Source organism: Stegastes partitus, unplaced genomic scaffold (assembly GCF_000690725.1).
Source record: "Stegastes partitus isolate 25-593 unplaced genomic scaffold, Stegastes_partitus-1.0.2 Scaffold548, whole genome shotgun sequence".
Classification (NCBI taxonomy): Eukaryota; Metazoa; Chordata; class Actinopteri; family Pomacentridae; genus Stegastes; species Stegastes partitus.
The window spans coordinates 356,512-371,326 of NW_007578279.1; the positions used below are offsets into that span (position 1 = coordinate 356,512).

At 41.8% G+C, this 14,815-nt stretch overlaps 1 protein-coding gene across 3 annotated transcripts in view; it reads left to right on the plus strand.

Annotated features, from left to right (window-relative positions):
* nup210 (nucleoporin 210) overlaps positions 1–6,443 on the plus strand; it is a 32,150-nt gene extending 25,707 nt beyond the window's left edge. Inside the window, exons 36-40 of one of the 3 annotated variants that reach the window (XM_008288239.1) lie at positions 81–331; positions 424–628; positions 1,510–1,632; positions 3,418–3,495; positions 5,138–6,443. In XM_008288239.1, the coding sequence (XP_008286461.1) occupies positions 81–331; positions 424–628; positions 1,510–1,632; positions 3,418–3,495; positions 5,138–5,235 (755 nt within the window). In that variant the 3' untranslated portion in view covers positions 5,236–6,443. Of the gene's footprint in view, positions 1–80; positions 332–423; positions 629–1,509; positions 1,633–3,417; positions 3,496–4,711; positions 4,803–5,137 lie in introns of those variants that run through there. The other 2 variants (XM_008288240.1, XM_008288241.1) reach the window with 2 other exon arrangements.
* Positions 6,444–14,815: the final 8,372 nt, after the last annotated feature.

The following is a 14,815-nucleotide window of genomic DNA, read 5'->3' on the forward strand; positions in this document are numbered from 1 at the left end:
CTTTGTTTGATATTGAAGTGTTATTGTAGAGGTATACTCCCTTATGTTGTGTACTTTATGTCTGTCTATTCTTGTCCCAGGCCTCTACACATGTTCCATGACCTTGCAAACCATGACTGACCAACAGACCCGTGTACTCAGCATATCTATGACCAACCTGCTGGTGAAGGCAGGCCTAGAGGGCAGTGCCTTCTCTGGGGAGCAGGTCAGCACTCGACTGCCCATAGAGCCGGGTCTCTACTCGGACCAGACGGAGCTGCTGCTCTCAAACTTGCACCCATCAGCTGAGCTCACCATCTATGGCCCCATTACCGCCCTGTCCAACATAGAGGTCAGAAATTACAGTAAAATATCTTGTAAACTGTGCCATAGTTCTATTTTTATGACCGTTTAAATAAACTTGATAAACTTTTTTGTCCTCAGGTGGTGTCCTCTTCTCCCTACATTGCCGTCCAAGAGAAGGAGGTACATCATGACTTCCCCACGTTCTCAAAGTACACCGTCAGTGCTGTGAACCCTCAAGCAGCCGTTACTGCTTCTGTGTCCATAAGCAGCAGCACCTCTGGCCAGAGTCTTGTCATCCCAGTCACTTTGATTAACACAGCTGATCCCAGTGCGACCATGCAAGGTCAGATATCCTTTCAGTGCAAATGTCAAGTCGCTGAGCTTCAAGCTACAAAGTCATGTTACTTTCAGTGTATTTGTCTGAGGTCACAGGAAAGGTAGCAAAACTCACTTTTCAAAAGATTTTGCACAAATTAAAGAAACATTTTTTAACTATTTTAACGCAACTCACAGCCTCATTCTAAAATTTGTGGAAGAACTAACATTGTTTGGTTCATTTTCTGTCTTCACTGCCTCATGTTATTGTAGGGCAGCTGCATTGTACAATGTTAGTAAGACATCAATAGCTTTATTTACTACTTTTTCAATCTACTTCCCAGATTGTTTGCTGAACAATTATCATTTTCATTTTGCATTTGCAAAAGAAAACCCAGCAGTGTAATTCAACAGAGCCTGCGCAGGGTAGTAAGAACTGTAAGAACGTTTTGAGATTCAAAACTTACAGCCTATGAAAATGTCAAACAATTTTTGAGTCGCTTGTGATGTGGCTCAGTAGCAGATGACAACAAATGCATATAGAATTTTTAAAAATGTTCCATGTTTGCACTGTAGTTTGAGTGTCAAACACATGACGGTTCTAAAAAAAATAAAAAAAAGTCATGATGCATAAAACTTGGGTATATGCTTATTTAACAGCTTCCTGCAATACTGGTCAATACTAGGTAAGAATTGCAGAATCTGCTCTGTCATCTGTAAGAAATACCAGCAGCAACAAGGCAGGTTTTCTGTAGCCAATTGTTTTGTCCAGATGTCAGACATCACCACCATTGTGACATGCATCATTATCCTTCTCTGCCATAGCTAATCCTTGTTAGTGTGTCGTATGTTCCAGGCGCTTCGATGAGGTTTTGACAGCCTGTTCTCTCATCCACGACTCTCTCTCAGCAGCTGCTCCTCCAGTTGGTAATGTGGACGGGGGGCACTCCCTGCACAGCTTCATAAACTGCTACCAGATGATGTTCTACACCCTGTTCGCGCTGCTGGCTGGCACAGCTATCATCATCATCGGTGGGTCACCTCATTTCTGTTGGAATTGCTGTGCTCTTACTGAAACAGTTGGAGGAACTGTAATAAAGGCTGTATGGTTTTCCATGATAACTAGTATCATTTGTGCACCAGTAAATGTTTCGTTTGAGATCATGCTCAGTTTCACCATGTCATTCTTATTCAGTTATTAAGTATTAGGACAGTTAAACATTATTTGTGCCCTACGTTTTTATGCATCAGCACATTTATCATGAAAAAAAGACACTACATTGTCACACCAAGCTTTAAATATTCATAGGTTTAGATCAGTAAAGACAGAAGTGTATGTCAGATGTAGCCCATTTAGCCCACGGTGCTACAAAAGTAATACAGACACACATATCAAAGAGAGTTCTCATGTGTAATGTTTTGTTAAATATCCGCTGTAGTCAACGACTGCCTGCCATGATGATGCTCACTGCAGCTACTTTCAGTTTTTGCTTGTTTTGGGTGGTCTCGGCCTTTAGTCGGGCTCTCATTAAGTGGAACGTACACTGAATCAGAATGATATCAGATGAGTGACTCAGCCAGTCAATGGTATTCCACCTCTTCACCCTGTCAAGGTCTTTGGTTGCTTTGGCCGTCTGTTTAGGATCCTCATCCTGCTGAATGATGAACTGTCCAATGAGTTTTGATGTATTTGGCTGAATTGCAGCACTCATAATGCTCCAGTGTAACTCGGCATTCATCCTCCTGCTTATGTCAGCAGTAAAATCATCAATAAATGTCAATGTGCCAGTTTCATTGGCAGCCATAGTTACCCAGAACAGAAACCGCACCATGTTTGACAGATGAGGTGGTATGCTTTGGGTCACGAGCACTTTCCTCTTTCAATCGTTTTTAGAATATGTTGATTTTTCTTTCATCAGTCCATGAAACATGTTGCAGCTGCCAAATGTGCCACGACTACTAGTTTCTTTTTGTGGGATCTTTTTTTTTCTTTCTTTCTTTTTTTTTTTAAAAAAAACTTCAGCCTGACCTTTCTGTTTAGGAGTGCTGCCAGCGGTTGGCATCTTGTGGTGAACTTTTTGGTGTTAGGAACATAAAGTCAGAGTTAATTCCGACAGTTGACAGGGAGAGCATTTTTAACTTGCTGTAAACTCATAAAAACAGTTTTCACCATGTACATGTATTTCTGCTCAGAACACACCCAACTGCTGATAAATCCGATATATTTTTTGCTTCATTTAGAGCCTCATTTTTTGTCTTGTTCACTCTTAAATCCACCTCAGCTCTGGCAACTGTCAGATCTTAATCAACTCTAAGCCTCAAGCGAGCTCTTCTCTGCATGAAGCAACACTGAAACGCACAGCTGTCCAAGAAATCATTTAGTGTCCAATTACTTTTAATAATTTAAGTGCATAATTGTGTGCAATATGTGTTAAAAGGCTAATCAGTACTGAAATAAGCTTAAATAAGTTAATGCTTCTACTCCAGCCACTATTTTACTGGAAACTGAATGTTTTGAATCACAGTCTGAAGAACAAAAACTGACTGTCCGAATACTTTTAAATCTAGACTGTATATGTTCAATGCTTTTCAGTCTTACTGTATCGGCCACTTAAACAAATGCTTCTTGTTTTCTAAATGAAGGCCTCCATCTCCTCTAACTTGAAAGTTTCCATTTGTATTTTTCAGTAGTAGTCACAGTTTGAAGCACTGGAAGTTATGATATATTTTGTGACTTCCTATAGTTTTTTATTTTTTTTGGATGCTGTGCCTTCTAAACACACTTACATGTTTTTAAATGTATTCTCCCCCCTGCAGTCCTCCACAATGTATTCTCGCCAAGAGAACAAGCTTATCACCCTGCTTTCATCCAGAGGACACCGCCACCCATCTCAGGTAGGACACTGTCACCGTGACACTTTACCCACACTGTTATTTATAAATAAAAAGCATATATTCAGAGAAGTATTCCATTAAATCACAGTCCATTGTGATACTTGAGCACTATAGCGTACTTCAGTGTTGAATGGGTGAAGAGACGTTTATATAAGCCTTTAATCTGTGCTCTCACTAAGCTGTAAAGCTCAACTAAGAATTAATTTAAATAGATAGAAGATGTTTCGGACACCTTCCCGACAATATTCTGGAAGAATTTTTAAAGAAAACTCATAAATTTTGGACCCTTTAGATGTAAAATGAAGCAAAACAGAATTTTATTAGTCTACAAGTGTCCTTTATCATGAAGAAAACTGCTCCAGTGTTATCACAATTTTATAAACCTGTGCTTTGACTGCTGCAGTATGTTTGGGAGGTGTTTATACATGTTACAAGTCACATTTGGTTGATCACTTACAAGTTTTAAAGGTCCCATATGGTGAAAATCCATTAGTATGGCGTTTTGTGGTTGTTCTAAACTTGAAGGTATAAAGTAAAAGCTGTTCAGGAATGGCAGAAGTAAACGTTTTAATTTCTTAAGTCACCACACATCTGGATAGCCTCCCAGCTATACAAGCCAGTAAGAATTTGACCCAAGTGCTACATCAAACTTAACCAATAGTCATCCAGCTCAAACTTTGGATAGTCTTGCACCCTTATTGTCCCCTGGTTGTCTGTTCAGAACAAACAAGCTCACTGGCAGACCACCAGCTTCTTTTACTCTCTAGAGCTATGTCTGCTAACCCTAAAATGCCTAAACTTTAAGCAAAGTTCACCAAATGTTCGCTGCAAGAGTGAAAACAAGAGTCTTCAGGCACTTTGAGCACTTGAAGAACTGAAGATCCAGTGGATTACTTTTATTTTGATAATGTCACCACAGCAGTAGAAGAATTCTCAATCATTTCTTCAAATTGTAAAGCTGAGGGACATTCAGAGAAGACACACTTTGAGACTGATTTGACTCCAGTTAAATAAGTACTGTGTGGGTTACTGTTTTTTTTTTGGTTGCACTTCAGTGCAACATAGCGTCAGCCAGTGTTGACATGTTTTTGTGTCCCTCCTGCTCTCTGTGCTCACATGTACTGCATTTTAAAACAGCTGAATTCCCAATAAAGCCGTCCTCATTTACATATTCTTCCATTTCTATTGTCAGACAATGAAAGCAGTATGAGATTAGGACTGAAACACAGCTCATTAAGACTCCTTGTTTACAGGGAGTAATTTCAGAGCCGTTTCTCTTCCTGCTGGAGGCGGGGACAGCAGCAGCTCATTGGTTTTCAGAGCGAAACAGCCCGTTTACAACCCGTTTACCAGAAATAAACCGTCTTTGCAATATTTTGAGCTGAAAAATTGAAAACCACACCGTGGGGACATGGAGACTTGTATTCATTTGCTGAAAAGGGGCACAATATGGGACCTTTAAACTAAGTAATGTTTCCTTTTAAATTATACCACCTCTGATTTGATTCTAACTTTAACTGCTATAGCAATTGATTCGCACCACCTACTGCTTGTTTAAATTTTCTCTTACAAAGTGACTGCTTTTTTTCTGCTTCAGTGCTTTATTTACTTACCGTTTATTTAATATTTGGCTCTTTCTAAGGTTTGAACTCGCCAGTAGCGAATTCCTTCAACCGCACAATACCCAGGGCTGACCCAAACAGCAGCCTGCATCTTTATTCTCCAGACTACAAGTCCTGATGAAGTCCTGTGCTCAGCCACTATTCTTCAATATTGGAGCACCCCAGGCCATTAATGCATACAGATATATGTGCCTCTGTCCTTCAAGATGAATGCTGTGGGATGTGAAAGCAACATCTCTATTTCCTTGTCTTCAGATGTCGGTACAGATGTTTAAACGAAGCTTAATTTTCAGAGTGGCACATACATTAAAGATGATGCAAAATGATGACAGGGCTATATCCAGTTTTCATTGAGTGTATGCTTTTGTGTGTTGAAGTGTGTGTATATATGTAATGTGTGTACACAATTCTACATATATTGTTTGTATTTTTTTAGATGGTATGCCATCTAAATAGCTTTTATACAAGCCCCCCCCTCCTTTACGAACTGACATCTTCCGAGGCGTTTCGGAGAGTGCATAAAAACCAAATCACTAGTTTATGCTTCAAAAAGTTGCTTTTTTGTGTTTGTTTGACATTTATTGTGTGCCACTTCTCGTTTTTGACGTGTGAACTCAGGATAAACCACATTCTTTGTAACAAACTTTCGCTTGAAAATATTTATTTTTATGAACAGGAAAAAAACCCTTTTGTTATAATGTAGCCTGTATATATTTTGAAAAAAATGTTGTCCACTGAAGCCGTCCTCCTCAAAAGTGATGAAACCCTTTAAATGTGTTTAATCCCAGCTAACTGGGAAACGGTTGGTCTTCTACTGTTCAGGGCATTTTTTTTTTTTTTTTGAGGGAAAATTAACATCCCAATTATTCAACATTGCAGAATTTTCGAGCCACAATACATGCAGCTCCTGTCTAGTTCATTAATGTGAAACGGTTAGTCAATGTGAACGTCGTTCAGTTTTTATCCCGGTGTTGCTTCGTTGCAAAAGCACTCAAATGTGACCTGGTCTAATTTGTGAAAATGTAATGTTGCTCTTTCTGTTTTGTTCTCACAGCCCACATTTGCAGAAAGAGATTACTGTAGCATTGTTTGAACTGCTGGGACATCAACCTGTGACTTTGTTTTGAATTACATGTTTTTGTATTTGAAAAACAACAACACATTGACAGGAATTGTATTTATGTTAGCTAGTTTGTGTTTAAGACTCATAGTCATGCCTTACAATCACATCTGAACTGTTTTCAGCACATAATCCAGACACGAGTTTGTTCGCTTGTGTGAATATGCTCTTGCCTTTGCTAATAAAAAGCTTTTTTTTCCTTTTCATGTTCAGTGTTGATCTCAGAATTATTCGTCGGAATCATTTATGTACTACACTGAAAATATCTGGAACCTCTCGCCTCACCCTTCTCCAATTGTGTGGAAGAACCTACAGAGGCTGCTTAGAAACATGAAAAAAGGCGAACAGCCGTGGCTGCATTCCAAATTGCTTACTTTCTCTTTGTACTTTAAGTAGCTCCACAGCAGCCAGAATAGCAGGCTGGCTTACACACTGCAAAATGTGACCAGATGGAGTAGGACATCCTGGTGGTTTTTGGAAAACTAAGTTTGACATGCTAAAGGAGTGTTGGGACATACTAAATGTTTTTCTGGCAAACGATGTAGTATAGATATTGGAATGCGCCCCATTAGTAGAAACATGCAGAGCTGCTTCCTATACAGATAAGAAGGGCTTTTAAGGCCCCTTGACAGATAAATAGTCTTATGGAAAACGGTCTTTTTTCAGAATGTTTTGATGCAGTTTAAACAAACTATCAAAACTGATTCTGTCACTGACACCACACTCGGCCAGAAATTCTCCACATTCCTATGAATTAATTTCCTGCATCAGTGCTATTTTATTAGTGCAGCCATTTATACATTTTGTTTTTCCCTTGTTGATTTTTGTTGACACATCCTTTTAGGTATGGGTGAGGACACTAGTCTAGCACACAGACTGCAGTAGAAGAAACCAAAGAGATAGTGCTGTATGTTAATGCGACATTCCTCTTTGTAATGCAGGTAATTCTGTATTAGCATTGTTTGACTTTTCATGAATCATGAAGCCAGCACACTCCCCACACATCTTGAGTGCGACACACACGGATACAGGCTCACTGAGGATATGTCGAGGTCTGCCACCGCTGCTCGAGCATCTCCCGCCTGTCTGACACTGTTGTGGAGGGTCCAGTCACTGAGCTCAGGGTTTGTTTGTTGTTTTTTTTTTTTAAAGTCTGAGACTGTAGGCATCCTCTCAGACGAAGGGCACCTGTTCACCCTTATCTTTCTTGTATAGTTCACGTAATTCGTGGTTTACTGTGGGATTATACTTGGATCCTAAAGGCACTCAACAACTAAACCATGGTAGCCTAATATCTCTGACATCACTTCAGACAACACAAAATACATTTAAAAAGGTCAGCCCTAAATCAGTGATTAGTTTCTGGAGGGAGGGGAAAGCAGTAAAATTTCCCAAAATTACTGTATCTGAACTGTTTCTTTAACAAAATACCATTTTTCCCTTTGATTGTTTGATAACTGATGTATTTTTTCACTTCCATTCACAAAGCCTCCCCTGGAACTGTTCTGGAGCCCCCCTACCCGCTGAGGCTCACCTTCCACTTGGAAAACCTCCGACCCAGCTCATTTGTATGCCCTCAGCAGCTGCCTGCATGTCAGCAACTGCTAGCCCATCTCGAATAGGTGAGCAGAACAAATTGTGCACCCCAGAACAATTTGTAAAACAGGAGAACATCAGCTGTGGCACATATGAGCTCTGTAGACCCCCCTGACCAGCTGGTAAGGGTTTTCTGTGTTTTTGCCTTTATTTCTGTGTTGTTTTTTTTGTTAAAACATGTACACTCTTATTGATGGAGCTAACAGAATGCAAGTGAAGATCATTTTGAGATAGTTTTGTTAAATGCTTAGCGCCTGAAAAACCCACCGCAGTGTCTCAGGCCTTGATGTGACTAATTTATAACCTTTCAATCATATGTTATTTGGAAACTGAAAACAGAATATTTGTCATTTTAATTAGGAACAGTTAATTGATGACCAAATTATAATTGCAGATTCTTTTTCTGATGAATGATTAATGAATAAATTAACCAATCACCTCGACTCTAGTGTTGTTGTTAGGCGAGTCACAGGGGTCCATGGAAATGATGTTACCATGAGACACAAAACTTACAAATGTGGCACTGCTGCACATGGAAAGTAATCCTGTGGGGGAGTGGGACATACACAGCACCAACTATAGGTTTTGTATTATTTCCCACACACTCCTTATTTCTCAGAGGGGATGTTAAGGCAGACAGAGCTTCAACTCATGCCTGAGAGCTGTTTATGAGAAAGCTCAGGACAACCAGCTGTGTAGTTGAAGCTATGGCCACAACAGGGACTCATGGGTATTTCTTAAGATGTTTGGCTGACCAAGGGAAAGAAAACATGTTAAGCGGAGCGCTGTGCCGTGTGAGGGACTGATCCACTTCCTTACTACTTCAGCAGCAGCAGCAGGTAGCACCACAGCAGCCGCGCACTACTTTTGATTTACTGTCTGCTTCACTTAAAATAACTTAAGTGGAAAATGAACATTTTTTTTTTTAAATTACTCCCATCAGCTGATGGTGGCATGTGGGTTTTAAATGTGACCCAACAGTGTATCTGTAACTCATTAAGGCAGTCATCCGTGCCAAAATGACACTCAATTTATTCTCTCCATTAAGGCACACGGGTTGCATAAACCCCACCTGTCAGCCTGTCGAGCTGAGAGCCATCTCGCTGCATCCTGGGTGAAAGGAAACCGCCACTGTTCCAGATGGCTTACTGTGCTGTCAGTGGAGGGGATCAATGAGGTGGGTACTGAATGAGACCTGACAAGAATGGTAAGGATGCTCCCACAGGAACCCCGGGACGACATGAGAAGGCCTGCCTGGAAAGCAGTTTCTTTTTTCGAGGAAAGTCAGAGGTTGTTGCTGCTGCTGTGAGCCTAAGGAAATCCTTAGTAATTTGTTTTTAGGATTTTTTTTTTTCCTGGTATTTTCTGCCTTTTTTTATTAGGTAGCGACTGTGAGGGAGCTGGGCAATGACAAGCTCTTCTGTGCATGTGGGGAATCAAACCCGAAGCTCAGTGCTTGAAGGCATTTGCACCCATGTGATATGCATCCTAATCACTCTGCTAAATTATATGATTTGTGCATATTTATAAAGTCGGAAATGAATTCAAATACCGCACGTTGACTGTGTAAGTTTAAAGTTCTGGAGTAAGTTGAAATATTTATATAAAAAATGGCACAAGCGTCAATGCAAACCTAATCAGGCTCCCTCTATATTATTGCTGTTTTGAACTGTTGCAGGAGCACCAGTGATGAAACTCTCTAACCTATTTGGTTTTGGTATTTATGACTTTAATTATATATTTTCTGAAATCGTAGAACACTGAGTAAATTACTCCATTGCCTACAATGCCCCCTTCTCGCGTGCCAATTCAGATCCATCACGCAAATGCACATCTATATGAGGTGGCTGCGGGCTCAGCAGAGACTGTGGCATTCTCAGGGAAAAAAAATAAGGAAAAAAAAAAAAAACTTTTCCACTCTGCTGGTTAAATTATTGGGGCCAATTTTCCATCACAGCTGGCACATGTTTTGCAGGGGCTGAACTAAGAGTGTGTTTGTTTCAGTGCAAATATAGGAATGATTTCACAAAATAAATCTCTCTGGCTGGCACCCGTCCTGCCACCGACATGTAACTGGTGCGCCTTAAGAAAGAGAGCAGCGTAGTAGTGACGAGCAGCGTGTTTTGAAGTGGTTAATATCCCGAGGTTGCTGGCGTCCACATGTTGAGAGTTGCATAACTTCCAAAACCCCCAAGAGTTAGTAGGGGTTGAAGGTATGTACGACTGATTGAGCTGCGTGGTTTGATAGTGTAATTGTGGACTGGAAAATATGAAAATATAAGATTGAGGTTAAGAGCAATCGGACTTTATGATGTGTTTTTTATGGTACTTTTTTTTTTTAAACCACATTTTCTTGTCCTTGAAGCACAGGGTCACCAGAGCTGGAAGGGATCCAGCGTCTTAATGAGAGACACAAATGATTTGTTATGTAAAGGACCTACAACAAGCATCTACCTGATGGTGGTATGTGCCATAAAAAAGAAACAGGTCAGAAACCAGACATTGCATTAGGCAGTGTTGACATGTAAGATTTGCTTCCTAAAAACTGTCTACTTTATATCGTTCTAGGTGGCATGTCAGGACTCCTGCAGCCCTCCTTGGCCTCCTGCCACGTGGATTAGGAAGCCACAGAGAAATATGCTTCATCTGTGCTCCGTGTCGTCAAACAGCTACCCGCTGCTGCCGGTTTGTCGCTCCACATTCATTAAAACAGCAATACTCAGAAGATCCGAGTGCAGCTTTCAGGTGGCGTATCGTGATGGCGAAGCCCTCCGTTTCCCCAGACAAAGCGCTAATCGGGTCTATTTGCACCGGAGCTGCATTCAGGAACATCAGAATCTCAACTGGGCTTTGAAATATTGATCAAAAGAAAATGAGACTGGGGTTACAGAAGTGTTTGAGCAGCAGACTTTTCAACAACTACTTTAAAGTGTGAATGTTGCTTTGATTAAAAACAAAAAAAAGGGGGGGGGGAGTGGCCACAAAAGCAAACTGCCATTTCTCTACAGTTCCTTTACAGATGCCAATAACATATAAGCGGCAACATCTGAAGCAAAAAACTGCAGTTCCTCAAATGATCTCTTAAGGTTGACTCCATAAGTGATTCGATCACTATTGACACACATGTTAAAACTTTACCACAGGAATATACATTTACAGCCAGGTATCTATAGACAACTTGCCCGTTCATGACAACTGTACAGTGGGGATTTTTTTGTTTTATACAACTAACCTATTTAAATTGCATTCAGGCTTAAAGTTAAACACAACTAAGGGTGTGGCCGCTTTGTGTGACAGTCAATGGCCTAAAGATGTTTACATAGCCAACAGCATCTCCACTCATGCTCCACCTTCTTGCTCATCTTTGCACGAGCCATGAGTTAGGAGAAGTCAGACACCGCCAAGGTAGCGACATCCAAAGCCGCCACACCAAGAATCAAAAGTGCCGTTCAGGAAACCTACAGGTCAACTTCATGTAGGGTTTGTCCATGTTTACAGACAGTCGGTGGTGATCCTGCACGAGCTCTGGGTAGTTTTAAAAGGTGTTTTCATGAAAATAATCACCTCATAATCCCAAAATGGCTTTGAAAAAAACTTCCTTTAGAATGTGCACATCTATGAAGTCCCACCTCTTTCTCTGCTTGTCCCTAAACACTCGCTGCAGCTCAAGCACACCAGCTTGTCTATGACTCAGCTTGAACACCATAAAGCAGCTGATGTAAGACGTAATACTGGAGTTGTACATGTTTCAACTAGAATCTGATTCTAAAGAGGGATAATGCTACTGGATGCCCCACCCTGCAGCTTACCAGGATTGGTCCCTTTTGTTTTCTACACATGAAACCCTGGACGTTTAAATCTGTGTTTCTATTTTGGACAGTTTCATGCTGGAAATGCTCTGTAGGCTGATTATTCCCCACTTGCTCAGTGTTTTTGCCGATAAAGAACACCATATGGACTTGTTAACAAGGCTTCTTTCAAATCAGTTGTCAGTTTAAAGGCAACACCTTGAGGCTTCCCTCTGAGGGCAGGGCTACAGGAGGGGACCTGAGCCGCTCAGTCATGTAAACTCAAGCATCAGCCTCTACTCCTGCTCTGCTGCAGTTTGCTCTCACTCCGGGACACCGCCTGTGCAAAAAAAAATCTGTATCCTCCTGCCACCACAAAGCAGATATGCTGAACAGTTGAGTCATTTCTGATTCCAAAACCAACACAGGCTGCTGCTATCTATCGAGATCATTTCACTAGAGGGGGATCCAGGCTGCTGGTGAGACACGGCCAGCATAGTAAACAACTCTGCAGGGAAGACGCAGCACCAACCACCACTCTGTGTGTGTGTGTGTTACCACATTGTGTTACAGCATGAAGCACAGGCATGCAACAAAGTTCAACAACGTTGCATCGACACGTGCGATGCTGTTTGAAATACAAGTGAGAGCAGATTTGTGCGTCTCTGGTGTGCTTCTGAACGGAAAATGCAATAAAATTTTTAGAAAAAAAAAGAGGAGGGGAGAGAAAAAAATAATACCCTGACAAACTCAAAACCCATCTACCTTCCTGCTGCAGCTGCAAAGTCATTACTGCTCAATGCGACCTGCAGATTCATAAAACTTGGGGAAAACCCCGCCTACTCGACAGCCAGCGTCTGTTTACGAAAAGTCACGGGAGCAGCATGGAGCGAGAGGTGCCCAACAGAAATGTCATAGCGCGCAGCCGACAGGGGGAAACGCGCAGACTTCACAGGAGAGCCAGCTGCGATCCTCACTATGAAGTCGTTTCGCTTGTTGGATGTTTTTGATGCCTGCTGACATTTTCCCCCAACATCTAGTTGTGCGCAGAGAGGACTTGGGAAGAAGGAGGAGGAGGAAGAGGGAGAAACGCGGGACTTATTTCTCATTCGGAATTATCTCCCCACACACCGACTTAAAACAATGACGAGGCGTAAAAGGCGCAACCTATTGAATTGTTGCGCCTGAATCCAGCCTTGGACTACACAACGGAACCAAGCTTACTATTTTTTCAGCGAAACCACGGCGCAAAAAAAGGGATAAATAATAAGATCATTGTAATAAAAAAAAGGGAGGGAGGGCGACATGGAAAGCCCGACAGAGAACCCAACCAGGGCTGCGGAATATCTGAAGGAGCTCAACAAGATCATCGAGACCCAGCAGGAGTTGCTGGAGAGGCAGAGGGGCAGGATAGAGGAGCTGGAGCAGCAAGTGTCCGACTTGTGCACGGAGAACGCCTGTCTGAAGGAACAGTACCAGCGGCACCTGGCAACCTGCAGGCTGCTGCAGGGCTCCAACAGCCTGGTCACGCTGGGAGCCATCAAGGAGCATGTCACACAGGAAAAGTAAGAGATTTTGATAGCAGCATGTGATACTGAGTGCATCAAAGTTAAATCATGCATTGACTAGATTCCCTTTGGCAAAGTTCAAAAGAAAATGATAATTGTTGCAAAAAACAAGACACCAACAAACTAGTGCCTCCACAGCTGCTGCTTACTTTGGCACTGCCTGTGTTTGCAAATGGAAAATGGGGAGCCTTCCCATGTTTGTATGCATACACAGGAGAGAAACAGCACAACAACCACCATGACGGAAAAATAGGCTCAGAATTACAGTGCCTGTATCTGTGGTTGTGTTAGTACTACAGGTTTCCATAACCCCCCTCTCTATTTCTTCATCTCATTACTTTGATATTTGCTATTTTTCTGCAACTTCTGCAACTCTACCAATCACTGATTTTCACTGACAGCCACATTAATCTAGGAGGAAATGCAGCAGCTACAACCCCCTGGGATGAAAGGCACATACTTGGGATACTTCCATCAGGCCTGGCCCTGTGTGCAGGCAGACACAGTGGAGCACCTGGTGCAGCTCTGAATGATAGTCAGGGTTACCAGCTCCGCGTCGAAGTTCACACTCCAGCCGGTTGTATCTCCAAAAAACGCCTCAGCATGCAGACATTTAACTCGGCTTCTGGCAGTCTGCGGGATCGTGTGGTCGTGCTTGACCTTTGTCTCAGCGGGCGTCTTAGTGTCATGAGGATCAGTGGCAGCAAATCAATACTGATGAGTCATGGACTGTATGTCTTTGCTGGTTGATAAAACCAGACTCGGGAGATAAGGACGTCGTAACACTGACCTTTTAGCGTGCTCCGTTTTTGTCAATCTCACTTGGGGCCCCTATGGAGTAATTCTGTCTGATTTCCCTGGAAAAAAAAAAGTCAGTCACCATCCATCTCTCATTTTCTCTACGGTCACGGTATCTGAACACGGTTTCAGTCCGGTTCTGGTAGGCTGGCACAGAGGTTAGTGAGGAGCCTGTGATTACCTCAGTGAATCTGATGAAATGTGACAGATGTTAATAATGTAAAGCGTGGTTTATGGAGGATACAGGATTTAAAGCGCCGTTTAAGTGTGGGGGAGCAATTTGAAGAATGCAGTGGCCTTAAGCAAAACTGGTTCTGAGATCTGCAAAGGTCAATTTAGCATAGAGAGAGAATAGGACTTAAACAGTGTGTTTAAAAATTAAACTGTCTGGCCCTCCTTATGTATTTGTGTTCATTAGCTGAGGTAAACTGTGGCAGCAGTTGGCCAGAGACACCCAGATAACTTTCCTTAGAAGCTCCTGGTTTTCCTGAGGGTTTTCCAGGTATTCCCAAGTCCTCTCATAATCTGTGTTTCTTTACCTCCAGAGAATGGACTGAGCAGCTGATAAAAGACATTTGTATACACCATTTCGAGCTCCAACAAGTTGTGATAGTTTGTGTTTATTATTTTTTTACCCAGGCTAGCAGCAGGCTTCCAGGAATGGCTAATCCATCAATCAGTGATGTGGCAGACTGAAATATCTAAAGTAATAGCTTAACATGTCCAATACTTTGGTTTGAACTTTAGCTCAATGCCTTCAGTATATCCTCACAAAGCAGCTAACATGGCTGTACTCTTCTTGTTAATATTTGATCAATTAATCTAAAA